General features: G+C 38.1%; 1 protein-coding gene across 2 annotated transcripts in view; it reads right to left on the reverse strand.

Moving 5' to 3' along the window:
* Positions 1–24,659, reverse strand: part of pcca (propionyl-CoA carboxylase subunit alpha) — a 105,221-nt gene that overhangs the window by 69,683 nt on the left and 10,879 nt on the right. For both annotated transcript variants that reach the window (XM_056764039.1, XM_056764050.1), the window contains exons 5-10: positions 19,693–19,806; positions 16,064–16,117; positions 6,696–6,827; positions 4,969–5,005; positions 4,821–4,899; positions 599–701 (exon numbers count right to left, since the gene is read on the reverse strand). In XM_056764039.1, coding sequence (XP_056620017.1) covers positions 599–701; positions 4,821–4,899; positions 4,969–5,005; positions 6,696–6,827; positions 16,064–16,117; positions 19,693–19,806 — 519 coding nt within the window. The remainder of the gene's footprint in view (positions 1–598; positions 702–4,820; positions 4,900–4,968; positions 5,006–6,695; positions 6,828–16,063; positions 16,118–19,692; positions 19,807–24,659) is intronic.

Raw genomic sequence — 24,659 nt, forward strand, 5'->3', positions numbered from 1 at the left:
GTCCAAGCACACTCAAAAGAAACCATTCCCCAATGACTCAATCGAAAACGGAAAAACCATGTTACCACGGCTATTTTTATTACATCTTATAACTAATAACTAAAACCAAACTTGAACATTTGAATTCACACTGGAGTGATAAGAACTAACAAAAGGGTAGAAACCATCTTTGTCCAAATTTATTTGAAGTGTACTTGGATTTTTTTGGTCTGGCATGATGCCCATTCATTTACATGGAGAGGGTGGGGTTTATGATCTATACTGCAACCAGCCACCAGGGGGAGATCAAAGAGCCAGCAGCTTTACTTTTCAGGACATGTTAGGCACACCCAGTGAAAACATGTCAATGACTAATAATTTTCATAACAGTTTTCATAAACGAAGTTAATACTGCAGCTAAGATAACGTACCAATAATGTCAATAGTAATGACTTCATTGGATACACAGTTCTATTAAAATACAGTACGTGACAGTTCAGAGAGTAGAAGCAAAAGTGCCTAGTTTAACTCTAAACACAAATGTGACGCACCTTATTTTAAAACGTGTACTTGCCTTATAATAAGAAAAATGAGTTAGGTGAGTTTATCAAGAACATACCTGAATCTCAATATGTCGCGGGTTATCTATGAACTTTTCAATCAGCAGACGGTCATCTCCAAAACTGGATGCGGCTTCTTGTGAAGAAAAACGAAAGCCTTCCCTGAAACAAAAAGATAAAACATTCAAAACTTTAGACTCTATATTACTTTAGCAAGCATAAACATTTATGATTATGATTCTAAACATATTAAAATGTTTGAATGATACATTATTTCAACGTACAGAACTCTGCAAAAGGCTTAAGAACATCTTATACCTTACCAAATAAATCATCAAGCAAACAAACAAAAATCGTCATGTTTCCAAGCTTTGTAGTCAGAAAATGAACAAAGGACAAACTGTTGTAAATCCCGGGGTCAATATAACATAACTTTTGTTTGGGTTAAATCCCTCTTCTTTGAAGTCGCTTCAGCAACTGTACATGTGGATAGTTTGTGAGGAGGCCCGCCAAAGAGAAGTGTCAGTCCTTTGTCAAAGTGGCCATATTGAGTGTTGCATTTCCAATTATCTATTATGATAGTATTTACATTTACGCATTTGGCAGATGCTTTTATCTAAAGCTAGATACATTGCATTGTACTATACATTTGTTTCTAACTATGTGCAATCCCCTTGGATCGAACCTTGGCGTTGCTAGCGCCATGCTCTTACTACTGAGCCACAGGTTATTTAAATACACGGGTCATTAAATAAACACCTGTCAGCTCTATAAATCTGGAGGCGTTACATGCGTTTCCTTCAATGAGGATTCCTTTCTGTGGTGGTTGTTGAAAGGGGTTATCCTTGTTGATTCGCTGGAAGTCTATTCGTCTCTGGAGTTTTTTTTTTTACAATTAATAAGTAATCAACTCAGCTCTCAACATACCCTTTTCTTGAACCGCGCGTCCAATACTCGCAATAAATCAAATATAAATGCAAAAAAGTTTTTGTCCTGTTATTCAGTTGTTAATATTTAGTTTTAGCACCAATTCCAAGTTATTAAATGGGCATGAAATTAGGTGACAAGTATATTACCGGTCACTCTCACTATCCTCCTTTCTTGCCCTCTTTGCATGGAGGCTGTATTTTTACAATGGCATTCATTAATTTTTATTTGCCAGAGTTGATAATAATATTGATATATGTTTATATCAGTGTCAAGGACACAGTGTCAGGACATTAAAAACTAGTATTACCTATTCCATACTTTAAAAAACAGTACTTATTTTCACCGCATACAATTAAATTAAGTTAGCCGCTAGCTAACAACAACTTATTATTTGTTCTGGGTTCACCTCTCTCCTGTCAAAAATGTATTATTTACGTAATTTACAACACATTGTCATATAAATAAAATAAGTATTATCTATTACTTAGACTAAATATTACTAAACAATCTTCCTAAATGTCCTAACCACACTAACGTTCTGAGGTGTTTTGAGCAACTGATTTGATTGATTAGACAGTAGGCTTCAGTGCCCATGCTTAAATAACATGTTCATATCGCAATGACAATAAAAATACGATCAATCTTATCCTTAAGCCCTAGTTTCTAAACTTATAAAAATACCAAAACTGCAATGCAAACTCTGAAACATGGCATTAACTTACCTCTCTGTGTGATGCCTTTGCATGTGTCTTACGTAATTGGATGTTGTCCCACAGGTTTCGGAGAAAGTTTTGTTGCAAAAAGTTTCCTTTTAAGCGCACTGTCGATAAATTCTTTATGGTTTGTAAAACCAAATTGTATTATGACGCTGCTCGCCAGGGCTGGATGACCCAATGGGCATTATGGGCACGGGCCCAGGGGCCCATGCGCGCTTCGGCAACGGCAAGAAAATTTTACATAACAGCGTTTATAAGACATATTCATTCTGCTGTGCGCTTCTCTGGCCCGCCACATGAAGGTGGGGACACAAAACATTGTTTCCAAAAAAGGAAGTCTGTCTTTTGATTAAGTCACTTTTGCTAGCCCTCTAGCGGCTTTTGTTCAGAAGAAGCACATAGCGACAAATCTAGAGACTTCTTGGATAAACCTTAGCTTTCATTCAGTGGGAAAATGTCGCCAGTTCTGCCCTGCGACCACGAGGTCTTTCTTTCCCAGCGCAGGGATCCCTTCTCTTGGCGTCACTCTGTACAGTGAGTGGCAGGAAGAAGCAGCTCAATATGAAAGGTGACTCGCGAATGAAATGAGTACAAAACGGCAGATTTCCAACAACCTGTCTATGTTATCGACTGTTTGGATATAAAAATATGAACAAATTTTGTCGTTGATAACATTAGCCGAAATCACCGCTTTTTATTGTGATTTAATAGAGGATGTCACGTCATGAACTGACAACAGAAACTGTTGTCAAATACCCTCGCTGCTGTCTTAAATCTTAAAAGGTATGAGTTTTTTACATTTATTTGGTGCGTGCTTTCTTGCCAATTTTGAATTAATTGATATTGATATAAAGTTGATCAGTAACTGCCTTTACCAATATTCAACCTTCATTATTAGATAATCCAAAGTGCTTTTACATAGCCTAAATTGCAAAATGTTTACAAACACAGAAATACGATGATGTCGTAATATATAGGCTAAAAAAGTATACTTGCATATAAAAGCCTACTCGTTAATGGGGTTTACTGTGAAACATTGCATGTTACATAAGAATTGTGCCTGATAAATGATTGATGCTGTTGAGTTCGCGCCGCGGACGAATCACTCATTTGAACCGGTTCTTTCTTTTAAGGGAACTGGTCCAACCAGTTCACATGAATTGTTCGCATTTAGCGTCTCCAGTAAACACTTAATATTACCCACGGATAAATTCAGTTCTTCACTTTGTGGAGTTCATGACACTCCCACGGAATTGAACCAATATACCGGAGTTATTTAGTTACACCCACAGCATACACTGAGCTGAACAGCTGTGTGAAGAGAGAACTTATGAGCAGGCGCGGGTTCGTTCTTGAGTCGGCAACAGTTTTCAGATCATTTGTTTTTCGGATCGCCGGAAGCATGCTCTATCAATGTTTTGTTTTGAAGGAGAAAAGAAAACGTATATGGCTGGACTCGGTCGAGACGACTAGAACATTGGGTGAGACAAATGACCAAGTCCGAGACAAGTCCGAGTGCAAATAGTAACGAGTCCAAGAAAAGTCCAGACCATAAAAAACGTCTCTAGTCCGGACTCTAGTACTACAGCACTATCCAGGGGTAATTAATTCAAGTAAAACATTAACTGAATGCACCACATGAAAGATGGATTCGGTCTTCTGACTTTTGCAATCCTGTTAGTTGCTTTTGATTGGGGAGGTAAAATTCGAGAACGGCATTTTTTGCTTCATTCGACGCTGCACAGACTGATCGGCATATTAGAGTAGTAATTCTTTATGTTTTAGTCGTGTCATTTAGCAGACATGGTTGCAACGAATCTGGGCAGCTATTTATGTCATAGCAAGTCCTATCTACGTACCTTCTATGAAACAGTTCCACATTTGTTGAATGATCTGCCCGCTGCTACAAGATCAGCAAATTCTGTTGCCATCTTTATGATCCGTCAGCACCTGACGGATCAGTTCTGACTTTTATATCTTTTCTACTCTTTCTATCCCCCCCAAAAGAACTTAACTCGGTTTACTGTGGTGGGCAATATGAGACCAATTTTATTGCACTTATGCTTTCTGTTGTCCTTATGTTGTTCCAATTGCTTCCATTGTTTACCTCATTTGTAAGTCGCTTTTAAGTCATTTATATAAGCGTCTGCTAAATGAATAAATGTAAATGTCAATGGGCCAAACAAGACCAACAAAGGTGTCTACTCTGGCAAAATATAAAAGGATTTTTAGCATCAACACCGTGCATACACTTTTTGAGCGCACTTGCAGCGCATCTCCATTAAAGATAACTAACTCCCGTGCATACACACAGAACACAGAGCACACTTAACCTGGCTGAAACAATTTTCACTGTAACTTGCATCATAACCAAACGCAGCTCTTTGCTAAATGACTGTCATAACAAATATATTTCAAAGGAAAGTGAATGATTTATGAAATATTTTGGCATTATTGCCAATTAAGAGAGGGTAAGGTATAAGCATTTGGTATAAATCCGTTAATGTTCCATTTAGAAAACTTGTTAAAAAAGTTTAAACTTTTCAACTGACCAGTGTTTAAGTTTGTATAATAATAATTAGCTAATTAGACAGATAACAATTAGAAATTATCCCAAAAAATGTTAACATCTTACCTGGTTTCCTCTTCATTCCAAGCAATCCTCATTCCCTTGCCACCTCCACCAGCAGACGCTTTAATCATAACAGGGTAGCCTAAAAAATACTTAGGTTTTATAACTGACACAAAATAGTAGATGAAAATTTTACTTTAGTTATTCATACCTATCTCTGCTGCAATTTTCACAGCCTCTTCTGCATCCTGGAATAAAAGCAAAAATAATTTGCAGCTACTTTCTTAATAAACTTGTGCTGCTGGCAGCAATTATGGGTCAGGACAGCTTTGATGACATGAAAAGCTATTTTAAAACATAGGGGATCACTCAAAATAACATTGCTTGTAAATTTTGGCCAATAGATGGTGCTGTTAGCATATTAATCTGGGGTGGTCAAGCTGTGGGGTAATGACACATGACCACATTTTGGGTCAGTACACAAATATTTTCCAAAGAAAACAAAAAAATCTTTATAACAATATGAGTTTAAAACAATTTTTATGGTAAAAAATTCTGCATTTTTATTTATTTTGATTTTGTTACATATTTTGCATACAAGGGGTCTCATAATTTTGCATACAGATCATTTGACTTTTCTGAGAATAGTGGTCTCACCTGAAATTTTAAATGTAAATATAAGGGTGCGTTTGTACTGGTGAGGAGCACAGCAAGTGTTTTTTTTCAATTCATATGGAAGTTCAAAACGCCGCTAGAGGGCGCAAAAAAAACCAAACATAGCATAGCTTGATGAGGCTGTGAAGGAGCGTGGAATGATGGGATATGTTGTCTTCAACTCCACCGCTGATGCCCATCAATCAGACGGGAACGAGAAATCATGTTAGCAGATGAGCAAAATGCTGAACAAAATATAGAACACAAGCTTGGTGGTTTTTGGATATTTTACTGCAAAATTGTTACAAACTACACCTTTAAAGTGATACTTCAACCAAAAATTCGGTCATCATTAAATCACCTTCAAGGTTAAAATCTGTATAAAATAAATAAAGCTGTTTGGAAGAATGCTTATGACCAGACATATTTTGCCCACCATTGACTACCATAGTAGGAAAATATACTATATACATATTTTGTGTGTTCTGTTGAACATTAAAACATTTTGATGAATGTAGGACAGAAAACAGTTCACGGGCACTTTTGACTACAATTATATTTTTATTTTATATAGGGTAGTCAATGGGGGGGGAAATCTGTCTGTAATAGGCATTCTTCCAAATATCTTTCTCTGTGTTCATGAGAACACAAACATTTATACATATTTGGAACAACTCTAAGGTGAGTAAATGATGACAGAACTTTAATTTTTGGGTGAAGTATGCCTTTAAGCGTGAAGTTCAACTTCCATGGGAAAGGACTGAAAACACTCACCGTTACTCCGCGATGGTGCGAATAAAAGGCTTGAACCCATTATTAACAAATATTTTGTCCACATTATAGCGTTATGATGAGACGTTAAAAGAAAATGTGCAGTGTAGACAGCCTGTATGATAATACTTAATAAAATTCGTTGTAGATTTGTATAATTTGTGTGCAAGAACGAAACTGTGTGCGACTGATGTTAAATACAAGTTTCATGTTGACATGTGAAAGTTTGGCAAATATACAGCATCAAATCCATTTTTTGCATGTTCACCATTAAATTCATTGACACTGCATAAAAGAATGGTTTCTCCAATCAACACGAATTCTGTAACTTTGTCAATAATATATATACACGCCTATTTGGAACCCTGTCCAAATAAAAGGCTTGTTTAAAACACTGCTAAAACCGAACGGTTTCATTATACTTTAGGATACTTTTTAGATAAATCCAATTCTAAAAACACAGATAGCTTGAAAACATGTGATAGATTAAAAACTCCAAAATGATTATCTGACCTTGACCACACCATCAAATCCTGGGATGGTGTTGACTTTTGCAGTTTTGGCAATAAGTTTGCTTTCAATCTTATCCCCCATGGCCTGGATGGCATATGTGTCAGGACCAATGAAGGTTACTCCTCCTGCAGCCTGGAGAAAAAAAAATCATGAATCAATCATTTCACTCCCAAATCCGCAACGTAATATTAATGTATATTATGTTAGCTTTCCTGTAGCTCAGTGGTAAGAGCAAGGTTGTGGGTTCGATCCTAGGCGATTACATGAAATGAGTTATTTAAACCGTCAATTTCAGTCAAGGAATAAGTTTAGCTCAAAGGAAAATATGTATAATAATCGTCATTACACATACATTTCTTACAAATTATGATAAGAAGTATAGTGATAAAAATCCTATATGTATTCGTCCACCAAATGCATCAATGATTTTATACACTAACGTTATCTCATGACCATAAGTAACGTGAATTTACCAAACAGAATAAAGAGCAGAGGTAGCATAGATTGAAACACAGTTTAAGTGACCCGTTTGTGAGCATGAACATTCCTCTCAATGATCCAGTCACTACAATATTAAGCCGATAAACGATAAATCATTTCCTCTGGTTAAACCACTTCAGCTGCATGCTGCTCACAGTTAATATCCAGTACACTACTGTCTTTCTGTTATGATCATTCACTTAATGGCATACTTTTAGAAAAACATTGTTGATGTAGTATGAAGATAGGTCTTTATTAGGAACACAAGCATATTGTTTGAAGCCAACTGCTGTCTGAATGCTTTCTGTCTTGAGACCTGTTAGACTTGTGGTTATAGAAAACACCTATCTGGTTGCATTCTTTCAAATATCGTTCTCTGTGTTCATACAGATTTGGAACAACTCAAAGGTGAGTAAATGATGACAATATTTACTGTTTTGGGTGAACTATCCCTTTAACAATAATTTGTGCATTACTAAACTCGGAGGGGTTGTTCTTTGCAAATTCATATTTGCCTCACTGAATATGTACACAGTTGGTATAAAATAATGACCAGTTTTATCCTTGATAAAACATTGCACTTAATTTGTAAATTAAGACTATTTATAATAACCTATACTTGACTTTTATATCTCTGTATTTGAGAGTAAATTTTGACGGATTTATATTAGTTTTGCATAAAAGGTTTGAATGTTCTAAATATGTGTTTGTGAATGTATTTTTCATAGTAATAATAAACGAATGTAACATACGGAGATGTTTTAACAAATTATTACATTATAAATTATCGTTAAGTTAAGCATTTTAAGATTTGTAATGTTTATGATGTTAATTGTGAAGTTATTTCACCGAGCTGAAATCAACATCGATTCAATGTTATGTACCGATTCAAAATTACCAATTGCATCGATTTCGTGTGGAATATGTGTTAATTCTCTAACGTCTTTCCACCAAGCTGAAATCAACATGCGATAGATATCTGGTAACTGTTACAATTGTGTTGATTTTAGGTTAGTTTTGGATGGCATGACTGACGCTGATTCAACATTACACCGATGAGTAAACTGAGTCCGGAAAGATGCAGGAGATCGATGTCGGAGATCAATGTCATTTCGATGCGGCGAGATATATAGATTTTACGTCGGTTTGCCATCTGGCAATGGCTGAAGGAGCCAATAAAGGAATCGACTCCAATTTAAGAGCCTTCATAAGCACATCCCCCTCCCCTAAGCCGATGTCATCTGTCAACTAAATCAAATAAGTCTCCTGTGTAAAACAGTACAGACTTCAGAAAAAACAAATGGATAAAGTTAAGAGCTGTGGAATGACAAAAAATATTCTGCATGCATGAAAGCAAAAGCTTTGTTTGCACACTCAATGCCGATTTACATGCATCCAGACATTTAACAAATTCTATTTACGTTTGTCTTTTTAGAGGGAATGTAAAAGGTGAGCTCAGTATGTGAGTGTAGACAGTTGCTTGTAGAAAAAGTAGGGCTGTCAATATTAACGCGTACATTTTTTTGCGTAGGCACCGCATCGAAATGGAAATAGTTAATCTTTTCAGAGTGCACTCTGACGTGTCGTGTGCAGCATTTTACTAGAAAAAGAGCGTGGCTCACCCCGTCAGTAGAGCTATAGTACCAGATCTCTCTGACATTTACACTTGTATGCGCAGTATATCTACATATTTTTAATACAATTTACTGATTATCAATCTGTATATCTATATTCCACAAGTATTTTTGTGTACACTGCTGAATATCTTTAATAATAGTTGATAGTAATTTGATCTGTGCTTTATTTTTGAAAACAGAAGATTATAAATTAAATTATTAACAAAGTGACACCTAAGAAAATTGTATTGCATTAAAAATGTGTACATTTTTTTATTACAAATACAAATCTTTAGTAAAACAGGGAATTGAGCAGGACGCTACAACAGCAGATAGGAATGGATTCTTTTGATTCCAAAACCAGGAATTTGGAATCGAAAAAAGCACTAGTTCCTGGTTCATGTGCACAGGCTTCAGCAGCAGTCTTAGGCCAACCCAAATGCTCTCATTGGTTGAGATGCGTGGTGACGCCCATCCCAAGCCAGTACCGATCTACATCCCACCTTCTGTGACCCATGGTTTATCTGTACGTTTCAGAACCAGGCTATGGACTTTCAAAATTAAATAACACTTAAAAAAACAGTACAAGAAAATAACTGTCGTTGTTAATTAATTAATTAATTAATTAATTAATGTGTTTAAGCGCTAATGTGTTAACTTACCCTGCCCTAATATAAATAAAATTTGGAATTCTAAATTTCAAACACCTCATTATGACTTAAAAACGTTAGTTTTTGTCCAGAGTACACTGGACAAAAGCGTTGGATCGCCTCTACAATTCCCAGGTATCATCCATCAGACGCATATATTTTCCATGCACAAGCTCAAATTCAAAAGGTTTCCTGGAATAACCCAATGTGTACTGTTTAGTCTCGCTTATAGCTGCGCTTACAATTATTGCATGAATTATTACTCATTTGAGTATTCAAGCGTGAGTGGGGAGGCGGGGCTATATCTTGTGACCTATCAAATGAGGTTCCTGATAACTCATCATTTTCTCTTATCTGATTCGTTTAATAACATGCCAGACATGCAGATGTCAGGAAAATCTGCACGCACACCTCTGTTTACAGACTCGCAATGCTTTTGACTGTATTTCAAAAAAACTTGTCAAAAGTGTAAGCATGGAAAAACGGAGGTCAGAAGAATACAGATCATATTTATTTGGCGTTAATTTGAGGTTGCAGTTAACGAAAAACCCTACAATACTGCAAAACTTGTTTTCTTTCGCTTGTAGTTTAATTTACACCGTTACAAAACATTTTTGAGTATGCACATTTATTTTATGCTTGAATGCTTACACTTCTGCGCATGCAAATCTTTTTGGCATCATTTTACCTTCATATTTTTTTATCCTGGTTTAGATGAAAAACCTGACTTTTGAACGTAAATCAATGAATAGGCCCTAATGTACAAAACATCACTTTGGTAAATCGGTTCTAGTTTTCTTGTAACTTATATCGAGTAAAATCAAGTTAAAAAAAAATTCTCCCATAAGAAAATTAACCATGGTAAAACGACAAAACGTCAAATCAATATAAAACACCTTGAACACTTTCTTCTGCAGAACATAAAAAGATATTTTGAAGAATGTTGAGAATCAAACAGCGGTGGCACCCATTGACTTCTATTGTGTGGAAACAAAACCAATGCAAGATAATGGCTGCCACCGCTGTTCGGTCAAGAACATTTTTCGAAATATCTTCTTTTTTGTTCTGCGGTAGAAAGAAAGTTATACAGGTTTGAAATGCCAAGAGGGTGAGTAAATGTAAACAGAATTCAAATTTTTGTGTGAACAATCACTTTAATCTCGCCATTTATAAGCAAAACTATAACCATTAGTGACTATAATGGCCTTGTCAGACTTCTCTTTCATCTAACCATCCAGCAAGTTTAAACAGTGACTCAAAAACTCCACCTCAGACATCAAGTCGTTTCGCAAGCTTATGACTCAACTGTGAAACTAAAAATGCTAAAGATAATCACTAAATACCTCCTGACAACACTGCTGGTTGACAATGAAGACAAAAATTAAGTAAATATTAGGGGTGTGACGAGATCTCGTAGATCCGATTGTCGCACGAGAACACAATATCATTGGGCTCGAAATTGCGAACGTTTTAGTCGCATAAGTAACCTATATTTAACCTGTGCAACCTCAAAATATATTTGGGAGCATTAGTGCGAGTGCACATTTTGTTGTGGTATGACCTGTATTCATAACTAAAAAGAACAAGCTAATAACTGCACAAAGTATCAGCGTGCTGTGAGCAACAGTGACCGGCCATTCATATCGACTGTGATTTTCCATCCCGCTGCACTATTTTCCCACAGTTGTCTATGTAAAATGCGCTATACGTATGGGTTTCAACCTTCACGCGGGTATCTCGCCTAGTGTTTACAGCGGTTCACGCTGCCAGCGGCACTTTGGGAGTGCGATTACGATACTTTAAAGGTGTTGTAGGAGCCGTGTGATGAGGTGACTGTCATGTGATGAAGAGAAAGGGGAGTGTCATGTCATGTTTAAACACCTGTGGTGGTATTTGTTTGGAAGAAAATATTTGGGTGAGTGCGGTAGCACATATTCTTTGTTTACCGTATATTTATCGTAGCTACTTTTGTTAACAATGATAAATAAAAATGAAATGCATTTAAATACAAATACTATTACGTATTTGAAACACTGCCCATCCATGCAGTCTAATAAGGAGGTGGATTGCTATTGGAAAATACAAAAATACTATGATTAAACACATTTAAATACAAAATACAATAAAAAACATTCAAAGGTATTTAAATACAAAAAAGTGCCATCCCATCACTGAACTAGATTTCAAAGAATTCTAGCTAGTCATCAAGTAAAGGTTAGCTTACCTTGTCATTACTGCTGGTCATAGGGATCTTGCTAACTAGCTTCCTGAAAGCAGCTCAAAACCAGCCCAAAAGGAATGAAAACTACCCTAATTAATTTCCGGTGTCAGATCAAAGTTAACAACTGCCAAAAGACATTTCTATTGCTTTATTAACTTATCTGAATAGTTTCCTAGGTAATGTATATATTTTTTGTTCTGTTGAACTAAAAAGATGTTTTGGGGGATTTAGGAAAGCAAAAAATTCTGAGTCACATTTGACTACCATTTTAATTTAGCAAGCTATGGTAGTCAATGATGCCAAAGAATTTCCAGTTTCCAGAATGTTCTACCAAATATCTTTGTTCAAATTTATACAGGTTTGGGACAAGAGGGTGAGAATCCATAACAGATTTTTCATTAATGGTTAAAGTATCCCTTTAAAAAAGGTTTCATGTGTGCTTGAGGCCACGCATAGAAATGGCATTTGGCAACCAGAGGAAACAACTGTTGTACACTCACAAGCATGGGCGTAAATCCTACGTCCCCCTCCATCCGAGGGTTGTTCCCCCCCCTCAAATCAATTTAACTTGCATTCTCTATTGTCATAAATATATTTATGGTTACCTTAACTAATTGTGTAATTGGAAGAAAATACAAACTCAAAAAATGCGTTTTAAGTTTAGAAACTGTTGAGTTCCCCTCTCCCACTGCCTGCTCTCCCCGTTCATCTCACCTGCGCATTGCGCAACACATTCAAGTCAGGTATGCGGCTCAGTTCATCAGTGGTTGTTGAACTCCAGTAAGAAGGCTATTTTATTCACTCTAAATGGAGTGATTCTCATTAATGTAGTTGATATGCTGTCTCATTAATAAATTAGTTGTTGCAAAAAATGCTGATTACCGATGAATTTTTCCATGAATCTGCTATGTTAGCGATTAAAACGTTACTTGGCTAGTAAACGTTAGCTTCTTAATGTTAGCTTGTTACATAGGACGTCACACACTGCAACTAACACGCCGAAGCCGTTTCCCATGCATTGTTTTATTTGTGTCTTGAATGTGTACACGTAATTTTAATAACGTGTTTGTATAATTGTAATGTATATTACGCTACAATATATCATATTCTCTTGTTGTTTTTGCAAAAAAGAGTGACTCACTGTATTGCACTGTACTGTATTGAGCGATTGACATGCTTTCTCTTTAATAATTCAGTCAGCAGCTCCTCGCTCACGAACGAGATGTTTGATTCGTACGTCAGATGACTGACTAGTTCAGTGAAGAGACATTTTTCTTTCAGTAGCTCAAATCTATGATAGCGTTTAAAAAATCCCGCAGTCAGAGACTATTTGTTCATGCTCAGTCAGTCTTATCAGATTATCGGTGCAGATTATCGGCGACCTGGCATGATGTGAACATTAATGGCCACAATTAGCCACCCATCCTGCCATTCAGGTCCCATGTAACACACAGCCGCGCACATACTGGTTACACTTTTGTGACATTGGCACTATATCTAGGATCCACAAAAGGTGCACAGCTTTCATTCAGTTGGAGAAGGCCATTTTCTAAGCATCTATTTTGTGCACTATGTGCGTGGCGGATAAGCTAAACATTCAGTTTACTGAAACTCGGGCGATTCATCAATGAGTACAACACAGAATTAAGCATCTGTCACTGTTACTGACTGTTTTTTTTTGGCTAAACTAACATGAACAAAGTTTGTTGGCGGAGGCAATGCACTACAGAAGAAAATAACAACCACTCATTAATGTCGATGTATGGTGACTTTGTCAGACGTTGTTGCATTATAAATCAGGATAACAAGTGTTTAAAAAGTGACTCATTGTTAACGTGTAGTATCATGGTTAGTGTGTTTTTAGATTTGTTTCCTGTCTTCACAACAGAGACAAAAAATATATAAATGGAAAGCTTTTTTGTTCACTTGAATTACAGTATGTGACAGTTCAGTTCAGTTATAATATGACTTCAAGTCTGCATGATAAACCTATGAGCCTAATTCATATTGTCGCTTTGTGTTGTAGTTAGTACAATTTTGACTGTATTATTTGTGTACCCTTCAAAAACTGCTTTTGAGAAATTTTATGTGTATCGTCCCCCTCTACTGTTAAATGAGATTTACGTCCATGCTCACAAGTGATTTGTTTCATTGTGCAATGTGACATGCACCTGACGAAACATTGCATTGGTAAAAGCATAATTCGATTGCATTGTCTAATACCACCGCAATATTTTCCTTTTTGGTTGATCCGAGCTCCCGCGTCCCTCCCTGTACTGTAGCCTGCCTGTCAGATGCTCGTTCCCCACACTTGAGAACGGGCCGGTCCGGGAGTTGCCAGGTATTCATTAGAGTATGAATGCCTATTAAGAATCTCATCAATTAACATTTATCCTTAGAATATAAATAAACATTTTGGCGGCCGCAATACATCATGAAATAAGCCCAAAAATCCGTAATCCGTAGCTCCATAATTTTTCCCGCAACTACATTTTCAGAACAGCCAAATTGTGTGGGAAAACCGCGACCGTGGCAATACTAGTGCTAGAACTTACAGCGAAATGGGCGGGGCCAATTGCCTCGGAACTTTAGCTCAGAGACTGAAATCATGCCAGAACTTAATACAACTTACTTTCGTGATATTGGATTTGTTAATGTCTAGCGGGCGAAAAGTTTGTGGGAACGCAAACGTTACTGAACATGTACCAAGTAAAATATTACTGAAAATTGATTAGTAATGCCTTACACTACTGCGTTACAGCAAAAAGTAATAAGTTACTGTAATACATTACTTTTGTAAACCATTACTCCCAACACTGAAAAGGACAAAATGAAAGATGAGGTCTTTCATTCAACAGGTTCAAAAATGGACACAATGTACAGACACTTATGAAAATGAACAAGGGTTTTTAATAGGATAAAGGTAGTAATCATCTTTTTGAGTTTACTTTGTCTTCTTACCATGCAAATGATGCATGATTTTCCTCTAAATATCATGCTTAAACAATAGCTACATTTTAAAAACCTAAATGTACTATTTTCCATGATCATTTAAAGCCATGATGTTTGATTTCTCATAGCCGTTGTTGATGTTCAAATCACCAAAACAGACGCACCCCTACCCCCATTCTGTGCACTGTGCACTGTGCACCTTACTGCTGCTTGGCTACAAGGTTGTTTTGGTACTCCGCCTGACTATATCTAAACAAGATTAATTTGGAAATCGGAACCCCGCCTTTAACTGTGGTTCGTAGTAAAAAAAAAAAAATAAAGTATAGCATTGTTTGTTATAATCATGCATTTATATAATCATACAGTATTTACAATAATTTAGGATTATGACACATTCATGACACTTAAACATGGTAACGCATTCAAATAGTTTGTTGTTGATAATACTGCTGTTGTTTATGTGTTGCTTCTATTATTAAATATGAGAAATCAGTCACATTTTTAATCTGCACCAGATTTAAGGATCCCTGTCCTGCTGTGAAAGACTGACTGAGCATGAACAAATAGTCTCTGACTGCGGGATTTTTTAAACGCTATCATAGATTTGAGCAACTGAAAGAAAAATGTCTCTTCACTGAACTAGTCAGTCATCTGACGTACGAATCCAACATCTCGTTCGTGAGCGAGGAGCTGCTGACTGAATTATTAAAGAGAAAGCATGTCAATCGCTCAATACAGTACGTGAGTCACTCTTGTTTGCAAAAACAACAAGGGAATATGATATATTGTAGCGTAATATACATTACAATTATACAAACACGTTATTAAAATTACTTGTACACATACAAGACACTAATTATGGCCACCTACTGTGTATGTATGTAATATATGACAAATTGATCACTGAACGAATCTGTGAATGAGTTTGAACAAATAATTTTTGTGAGCAAACTGAAAAATAAGGACGAACACTCAAATTAATACAAATTTCCATCACTAGCGCACGTGCTCTGTAGTTGTAACTCTGTGTAACATCAACAGCGTATTCTCAATTTTCTCAGAATTTTCCCCAAATTGTCTGCGCTGTATGCGATCTACAATAAAACTATCACTCCATTTAAAATAAAAAAGCGCTCATAACAACACATTGATGAGAAAAGCAACGGCAGGAAAGGCTGTTCGCTGAATGAGATAAACATGAGACTGCGCGTCAGTAATCCAACAGCACCGAACAGATGCATGGAAAAGAGCAAACATATGTCCGAAGACCAATACTTTCTGTATCCTAATAACAAATAACAGTGGTTGATTCAAGAAAGCCATATAACGCCAAATTCCATTAAAATAACTGGAACAATGAAAATAAGACTGCCTTAATTTAGACTTTTATAGCTTCAGCCACACCATGAAAAACTTTTAATCTGTTAATCATGAGGAACATCAACTTACCAGTCTCCGGGCAAACTCTTTGTTTTCAGACAGAAATCCATAGCCTGGGTGAACCTTTGGGACAGACATATAAGATTAGAAAATAATTTACTCATAGGAGTCAAACTACTCATGTCACACAAGTTCTTTACCCTGCAAAATTAAAAATGTAAATTCTTATTTTTTAGGAAATATTGCATTGGTTATTGTAAACAGAATATGAGACATTGTCTTTTTTAATTGTCGTGCCTTCCTAATCTTTAATCCAAATTCTGCTCTCTAGTGACTATTCAGCTCAGGTGACATTAGTTAGATGATTTGGGATTGTTACATGAATCAATTCATAATGGAAAACACAAGCAACGGCCACTGATTTTCTCAGAAATGTAGAGCTGTGAATCTTTACCTGCCTAGCAATTTGATTACGATTCAGTGGGTCACGATTCGATAACGAGAGGTTAAAGTGATCCAGTTTTATACAATCTAGGTTCTAAGTTCCTGTTTTGCTGTTCAATATTTGTCAAAACTTAAGTTTAGGGGGCAATTTTCACTATTATCTAGTTGTTATTAGCATAGCAACAAATTAAGAGTTAATTGGGGGAAAAGTCATAGCTAATGGTTTGTTAATAGCGAGAATTGCTCCCTATATTGTAGTTAAAAAAAATTCTCTACTTTTTGGCACACCACATGATTATCCGTTTCATACTTTGTACTCCCAAATTGTATACTACAAATTTAACATCTTTAATATGTATGTGTTTTAAAGATATGCACTTGGAATGTTAATGGTATCAACACAACTGTAAAGAGGAGGAAGGTTTTGTCCTATTTAAAAGGGAAGGGGTGCATATTGCTTTACTTCAGGAGACCCACTTAAACGATAAAGAACACTCTAAATTGCTATTGGAAGCGTTCAGGCAAATTTACTCTTCATCCTTCACTTTGGGTAATAGAACTGTAGCCATTTTAATGAAGAAATAATTTCCTTTTCAAGCTAAAGATGTCATTTAAGACAGTATCAATTTATTAAATTATTAGGCCTCCTTACTCAATGTAAGGCCTCCTTACTCAATGCGCCGATATCTAAAAAGTAGGTTTTAGACGCAGTAAAGATAGCTAAAGGATCTGGTAAAGCACCTGGACCCGACAGACTGAGTAGCAAGTTTAAGGAATTTCGTAATCTCTTATTTGAACCCTTTTAAATATGTACAGTCAGGTCCATAAATACTGGGACATCGACAAAATTCTAAAATTTTTGGCTCTATACACCATCACAATGGATTTCAAATGAAACAAACAAGATGTGCTTTAACTGCGCACTGTCAGCTTTAATTTGAAGGTATTTAATTACATCCAAATCAGGTGAACGATGAAGGAATTACTACTGTTTGCATATGTGCCTCCCACCTCAAAGTATCATCTCTAATTGGGTGCATAAGGGATCCTTCTTCAACTACCTAAAACAAAGAATTTGTCAAAGAGACACTACTTTGTTTACAAATCCGGATATATCTGCTGTGGAGAGGCAGCTATTCCTATACCAGAACAAAGCTATAAGCTCTTTCTACTCTTTACGAGGATTGTTCTGAATCATTAATGATGAATGAGAGGATGCTAGGAGGAATGCATATACCTTAAATGCAGAGAGTTAAAGCAACGCAGTTAAAATTCCTACACTGAACCCAATTATCACCCTCACGGAGTTACAAATTCAAAAGACGATTGCTCCTCAATATGCTCAAAATGTAAAATAGAGGAAGGAGATCTTGTTCATTGTTATTGGTTCTGGGTCGGTAGGACAAGAGATCAAAAATATTCTGGACATTGATTTTCTGTGTGACCCGTTGAATATGCTGCTTAGAATATATTGTATTTTAATTAAAAAGGAGCTTTATAAGCTTCTAACATTCTGTGCAAGAAAATGTGAAAATGTTGAAAAACACAATGGCAAAGAGTTATTCTTAAATATGCTTCTTTAGACTATTTAACTTGTGTCACTCAAAGCAAAGACTCATATATTTATTTATTTTATAGTTTATTTATTTATTAAGTTTATTTATATTTTTTGACCGTTTAAAAGTTGAAAATAAATAAATATATTATTTTTAAAAATCTGACAGAGTTTGAGAGAATCTGAGGAGAAGAATAATGCCAAATGCAGTTGTGTAAAGCTTGTCACATCATATCCAAATAGACTTCAGGATGAAATGGTGTTTTAACTAAGAACTGAGTTAAGGGGATGAATACTTATGTAATGTAATTATTTAAGTGTTTCAAACTTTCGGTAACACTTTCCTTGAATCATGTATGTATAATGCATTATAAAGCGTTATTAAAGAGTAAAATGCATTATAATTCTTCATAATGTGTGTTGTAACGCATTATTGTACAGTTGTAAAGAATTAAACCAATTTAAAATGTGTAGTGTAACAATGAATTGCTAAATGGAATAATGTATTAACTGTAATAACAATTATTTATAAGACATTACTACATTAGTGCATTACTACACTTTAAAACTACTTTTATAATGCATTACCAAACATGCTTCAAGTAAAGTGATACCAAACTTTCTAATAAGAATAATTTATAGTAGTTTCACATGAGGCAGCAACGTAAAATAATTGAAAAAAAAAATGAAGGGGCATACTTTTTATAGGCACTGTATTTGCTAATATTTTTTTTATAAATGGTACACAATGATTCTAATGAAAACAACAGACAAAACAGTGGTTCTGTTCATGTAATCGGGTTTAAAATGCGCTTCTGCCCTATTACACATCAGCACTGAAAACTACATCATCAGTTACTTGCAATCATTTGCTGATCATTGATGTCTATACAGTGTTCATACGGTGTTTTGAAATCGTTTTCATGTGCAGTACTGAATCACACAGATCTTGTTTTTTTTCTGTCCACCAATTCACTCTATTTTCCCACATCTTCATAAACCTGAAATATCCAAATATTAGATAGAATTGCAACCTACTTCCAAATGTCCATTATTCCGTTCTGTGCATCGATTCATAATAAAAATCGCAATGCAACCTTAAAAAAAAAAAAAATCCACAGCTCTACAGAAATACGTCAGAATACTGAAGTAATAAACAACCCAGAGGACGGTATTACTCAAGAACTTCACAGTTAAATTTCTTCAGCAGCAAATAAAATTAATTATTTTAAAGAATGTTGGTAACCGACCAATGTTGGTGCTCATTCACTTGTATGGACACAATAGCAATGAAAGTGAATGGGTAAAGCTGTTGTTCGGTTAAAAACTTATCTTATACTGGTTTGAAATAACAGGAGGGCGAGAAAATCCTGTTGAGACAGCTATCCTCATTTTTCGCATCATATCCACACTTGAAAGAGTGAATATGGATATGCACCTTATAAAAACTAACATTCATTTGGTTACCATCAGAGCAAACAGCCATGTGAGGTGGCTTACATTAGGCTATTACTTCCTTCAAATGACAGGCCATGTTCTAAGTTCCTATTTGATTGCCCTGACTTTTGTTTTCTTGCACCAACATAATAGCCAGATAACATTCTGTCCATCATAGGCTTTCTGCAGCCAATTGACAAGGTAAAACTCTTTTCATTGACTAACATTTGGTTGACTCTTAAAGACATGCGCACACACTCACAGCTTGAGCTCCAGTCTGCTGGATGGCTAACATGATAGCATCCATGTTCAGGTAACTTTGACTGGTAGGGGCAGGTCCAACACACACAGCTTCGTCAGCCATTTTCACATGAACCTTAAGACAAAGACACACAGACACAGGTTAAGTTCACTATTTGGTGGTTAAGTATTTTCATATCTGGACAGTGACATTTATTACATTTATAACTTGATGCCCCCAACCCCTAGGTCGTACGAATGTTGTGTGAAAAAAGCTTATAATAGCTCTGCCACTGTCTTATCTATTGTGTGTGCTGTCATTAAAGAGGCTCCATCAAAATGTATTTAGGTGTGATTGCAGACAATGTTTCATATTTGTTACAGGGAATTCTCTCTCTTTGCTGGTCTCTGCTTACGCTGTGAGTTTTTGTCAATCATTTAAAGATCAACTTAGAAAGTATGTTTCAGACATCCTCCCTTTCAGGCTTCTGGAATAAACCAAAGACGCAATTATTACAACCGTACATGGGAAAGTTGTGAAATTTGGCACACACATAGAGGTCCGTGTGAACTGTTAACATGGCAAAAAATAAGGATTCTCTAACCCAATCTGCAAAGCACTAACGGTCCAAACTTACACATTAATGTTTGCCTATAACTTTTCAAAAGTATGTTATACTTTTGAAGGGTACATCCTAGAAACAGAATTCTTTGTCACCCTGAACCCTTGGCTCATGCCGATTCGAAATCAAAGAGGCATGACGCAAATTTTTCTGCTTTTTCTTTATTATGAACAGCTCGCACTGTGTAAAGAAGATGTGTGTCTGCACAGCTTCCGTTGTATAGAGAAGACGCGCATGACTTGATAACTGAGAAGCTTGCACTGTTCAGATGACACACACCTGACTTGATAACTGCCCAACATGTGTCTCTTCGGAGCTTGCCCTTCATAACGTCGCAGTTGTTTAAAGAAGACAAAGACATTGTCCATCACAAGGTTTCAACGTAGACATCGTCCAAGGCCAATTTGGTAGACATCGCCCAACCCTACTCACAATACCTGTAGAGCTTCCGATGATTCGTCTGTGCATGTCCTGCCTAGAACAAGGGCGGGTATGTGCAACGTAGGGGGTGTACATCCCGATTGTAACTTAACAGTTGGCGTTACATGTTACTTTTTCAGTGGTCTTTTCCACAAGTCCTCGCCGCCGAGTGGCCTCGCGGGGCCAGAGAGTTCGGGCAGCGCAGACGATGGCTTCGGTTGAACGGCGACCTTTGCTGACGCACCCCTGGGTAGAGGTGGGATGGCTTTCATTCAGGCGGGAGCAGGGGAGTTACCGATGACATTTTATAACCTGTCAGTACAATTGCTTGGGAACACGATGCTCTAAATAGGATAAGGCGTTACATTACAGTCACACACTTGCATTATTCGACCAATCAATATTCTCTGGTTAACTGGCCAATCAAAGCACACCTCGCATTTCAGAGCGATGAGCTTTGTAAATCATCTGCACGTTTCAGAGAGGCGGGGCAAAGAGGAGATACCAACATTCATGATGTGTGGAAAATACAGTGTTTTTGGACCTTGTGTATCCACTCGTATAAACACATTGCAATACATCTAAAACAAATGATGATTTTTTGGTTTAGCCCTTTCATTTGACCCCTGAACTCTTTCCCCGCCAAAGACAAATTATTGTGACAATGTGTTTGTACTGTTGTACAGCAGGTACAACGGTTACACACCTTTGGAAAAAGTACAGAATCTCTGAACATAGAATGTATCTATTTTATAGAAGAATACAGTTTATTTTGTTTGAAAGCAGTGACTCTGTTCTTTCATTTGATATATTGTTTGTCCATAATATATTGTTTGTCCATAAATTAATTACAGAAAATGTACTGTGGGCCATCAAAATTGCTTGCTTAGTGATGGATGGATGGCCTGTTCTTAACCAGTATTTGGGTAAGAAGGGAGGTTGGTGAGAAACCTGTTCTTAGCCATATGTTTTGGTAAGAAGAGAGGTAGATAGCACACTGACCCAACCTATTAGAAGGTGAAAAGGTGCTTTCGCAGGCATACGCCCCCCCCGGATGCCAGTCATACATGTCGCCACGCAGAACATGGGCTGACACCGGGTATATGCGAAGGTTGTTAATCCTTGCGAAATGTTTGGGCGTAGCCCAACCCGCAGCTCTACAGATGTCTGCTCGAGAGGCGCATCTGGCTAGTGCCCAGGAGGTGGCTATACCCCGTGCGGAGTGTCTCAAAATAACATGAGAGTTTCCAGGGCTGAATTCAAGGCAATCCGGGGACACGGAGGATGCTCAGAGGTCCCCTATCCTCTTGAAGGAAGGGAGCGCCATCAGGAGGGCCGTCTTACTCGTCAGGTGAGGACCACTTTAGGGTCCCAAGAGGGTATGGAGCGGAGATGAGGCGGATTCCACCCTCTCGCAGCCCTTAGGAACCTGGTTACCAGGTCGTGTCATCCTAGAAACTTTCAAGCAACTGAGTCGTGATGAGTGGTGATAGCGACTACTAACACATTCAGTGTGGAGGGGAGATGTTAGTCTCCAGTCTCGTAAAAAGGACAACACAATCCTGATCGAGCATCTCAGTGGGTCTTTCTCGTCTAGAGACCAGAAATCTGACACCAGAGGTCTGATCTGGGATGCCAGAACCTGTCCTTCCCCTGAGAGAGCAGGTCCTCTGTCAGAGGGAGTCGCTGTCCAGAGCATCAGCTCTGAAGCCAAGTGCAGTTAGACCAGTGCGGTGTAACCAATAACACTTGGTGCTCCTCTTCCCTGGCCTTGCATAGTGTCTGTGCAAGGAGGCTCCTGGGGGGGAAGGTGTGCTTCCGCCCGTCCTGCGGTCAGTTGTGCGCAAGGATATCCGTGCCGAGGGGGCCTCGGACAGGGAATACCAAAGCGGGCAAATGGTGGTGTTGCGGGAGGCAAACAGGTTTACCTGGGCGTAAACTGACGAGAGAGCACGTCGGCTGTCTAGTTCAGTTTGCCCGGGGTGTGTGTGGCCCACAGGGAACGGGTCACCTGTTGACTCCACCGGAGGAGGCGTCGAGCAAGTTGTTTTAGAAACTGTGAGCGAACGCCACCCTGACGATCTGATGTACGCTACAGCTGTAGTGCTGTCCTCGGACCAGCACGTGCTTGTCCCGCACGAGAGGCCGCAGCCTGCTCTGTCTTAGTAGCACAGCCCACAACTCTTGGCAATTGATATGCCCGTTACACACTGCACCGCACTCCTGCAGGGAGGCGTCCGTCGTCACCACGACTTGCCTCGTAATCTGCCCAGAAGGACCATAGTCTGTCGAAAAGTCATGGAAGACCAGGGGTTATGGTGCGTCGGCAGCAGGGCGTCATCACAATGCACGATGTCCTGCATTATACCCGGGTCAGCCTTACCCTCGTGGAGCTCTCTCAACGCCTTGGCCTGGCGGACCTGCAGGATGGCCATGGCGTAGAGAGAGGTGGCAGTCGGGCCCGAAGTCACACCTTGGACGGTAGGATGGTAGATTTCCCGGGTGATCTCGACGTAGCCTTTGGCTGCCCCACCATCGAGGGAAGTGAGGGAGCCGGAGCTGGTTTGACTGGAGCGGGCCGTGAGTGGAGCGCTCCAAGTTTTACCTAGCTCCTCATGCACCTCCGGGAAAAAAATGGCACCCGGGGTGGGCGCGGTTTGCACCGCGCTCTGACCCCAGGAAACACGTATCCCCAGTTAGCATGGCTGACATAAATTCTGCATCCTCCTGAGCTAGACCCCCCTGGGGGGAGCTCGGATTCATTAGAGTCGGATGCCAGCCCCCCTCCGATGCTGCGAGCGACATCTCATCTACGTCACGCATTGTTTCCGAGTACATGGCTGAGGATACGGACAGTATGCCACCCATGACCGCAACTTCTGAATGACAATCTGCCCGCAGTGCGGGCAAGATGCGTCAACGAACGCTGCTTCAGCGTGCTGGATGCCCAGACACCTAACGCAGCGATCGTGTCCATCCCCCTCCTCGATGAGGGTGCCGCACCAAAGAGAACAGCGGGACATGCCACGCTGGAGAATGCTCAGTCCTGAAAAGGACCTTTTTAGAAAAAATCTCTAACACCTCCGGAACCGCCGAGACGCCCAGGGGAAGGTCGCTGCAGGTAGGGACGATCCGCTGCTCTACGTCGTAGATCCAGCTATGTAGAAGAAGAATTTGTTGAATAATTTTTTTCGTAGTCATGAGCGAAGGCTCTGAAGAACAAAAGGTAAATGAATGCGGAGACCAGGATGCAAATTTCATTCGCCAGATTTCATTGGCCTTTTCTATATTAGTCAGAGTGCGAACCCCATCTGTCATTCTCGACACAAAGTCGAGAGACCGACAGAAAGGGAACCCTGGTTATTCTATAAGAAGGTGCAGCATAATTATCAAGTAAACCTTTATTTAATGTAGATTTAAGACTAATCTTTGATGCTGCAACCCACTCTAATCTTTAGCTGCTTCACAACATTCCACACTGAAAGGCCAGTTGGGTGTTGGGCAAGTATCTTCCCAGTTGTGAATCACTTCATAACCATTTACACATATTAAATCTGTGTATAACTAGATTTCTGTGTAACTAGCTGTTAATGATGCATTTAAACGCATATCAAGGCATTCATCTAAACATTGTTTTTTTCTTTCTGTTGTAAAATGTAAAATGAATAAAAATTCTAAATTACAGCGTGTCCATAGCCATTTTAAATACCAATGCTTGTGTAATCAAACATGGTTAAATAATACACTTCATATGAATTTGCAGCTGTAGAATGGTCGGATGCTGAATTTTTCAGGTTGCTTGCTTTTGTTTATTACTGTGTATTTTTATCATCAAATAAAATATCCAGACTTTTCTCAGTAATATATCACGGTTATACAGTACATGAACTTACAAAAACAATATTTGATGAAGTTAAGTTCACATATTTGTATACAAATGTATATT

Source organism: Triplophysa dalaica, chromosome 2, assembly GCF_015846415.1.
Source record: "Triplophysa dalaica isolate WHDGS20190420 chromosome 2, ASM1584641v1, whole genome shotgun sequence".
Lineage (NCBI taxonomy): Eukaryota > Metazoa > Chordata > Actinopteri > Cypriniformes > Nemacheilidae > Triplophysa > Triplophysa dalaica.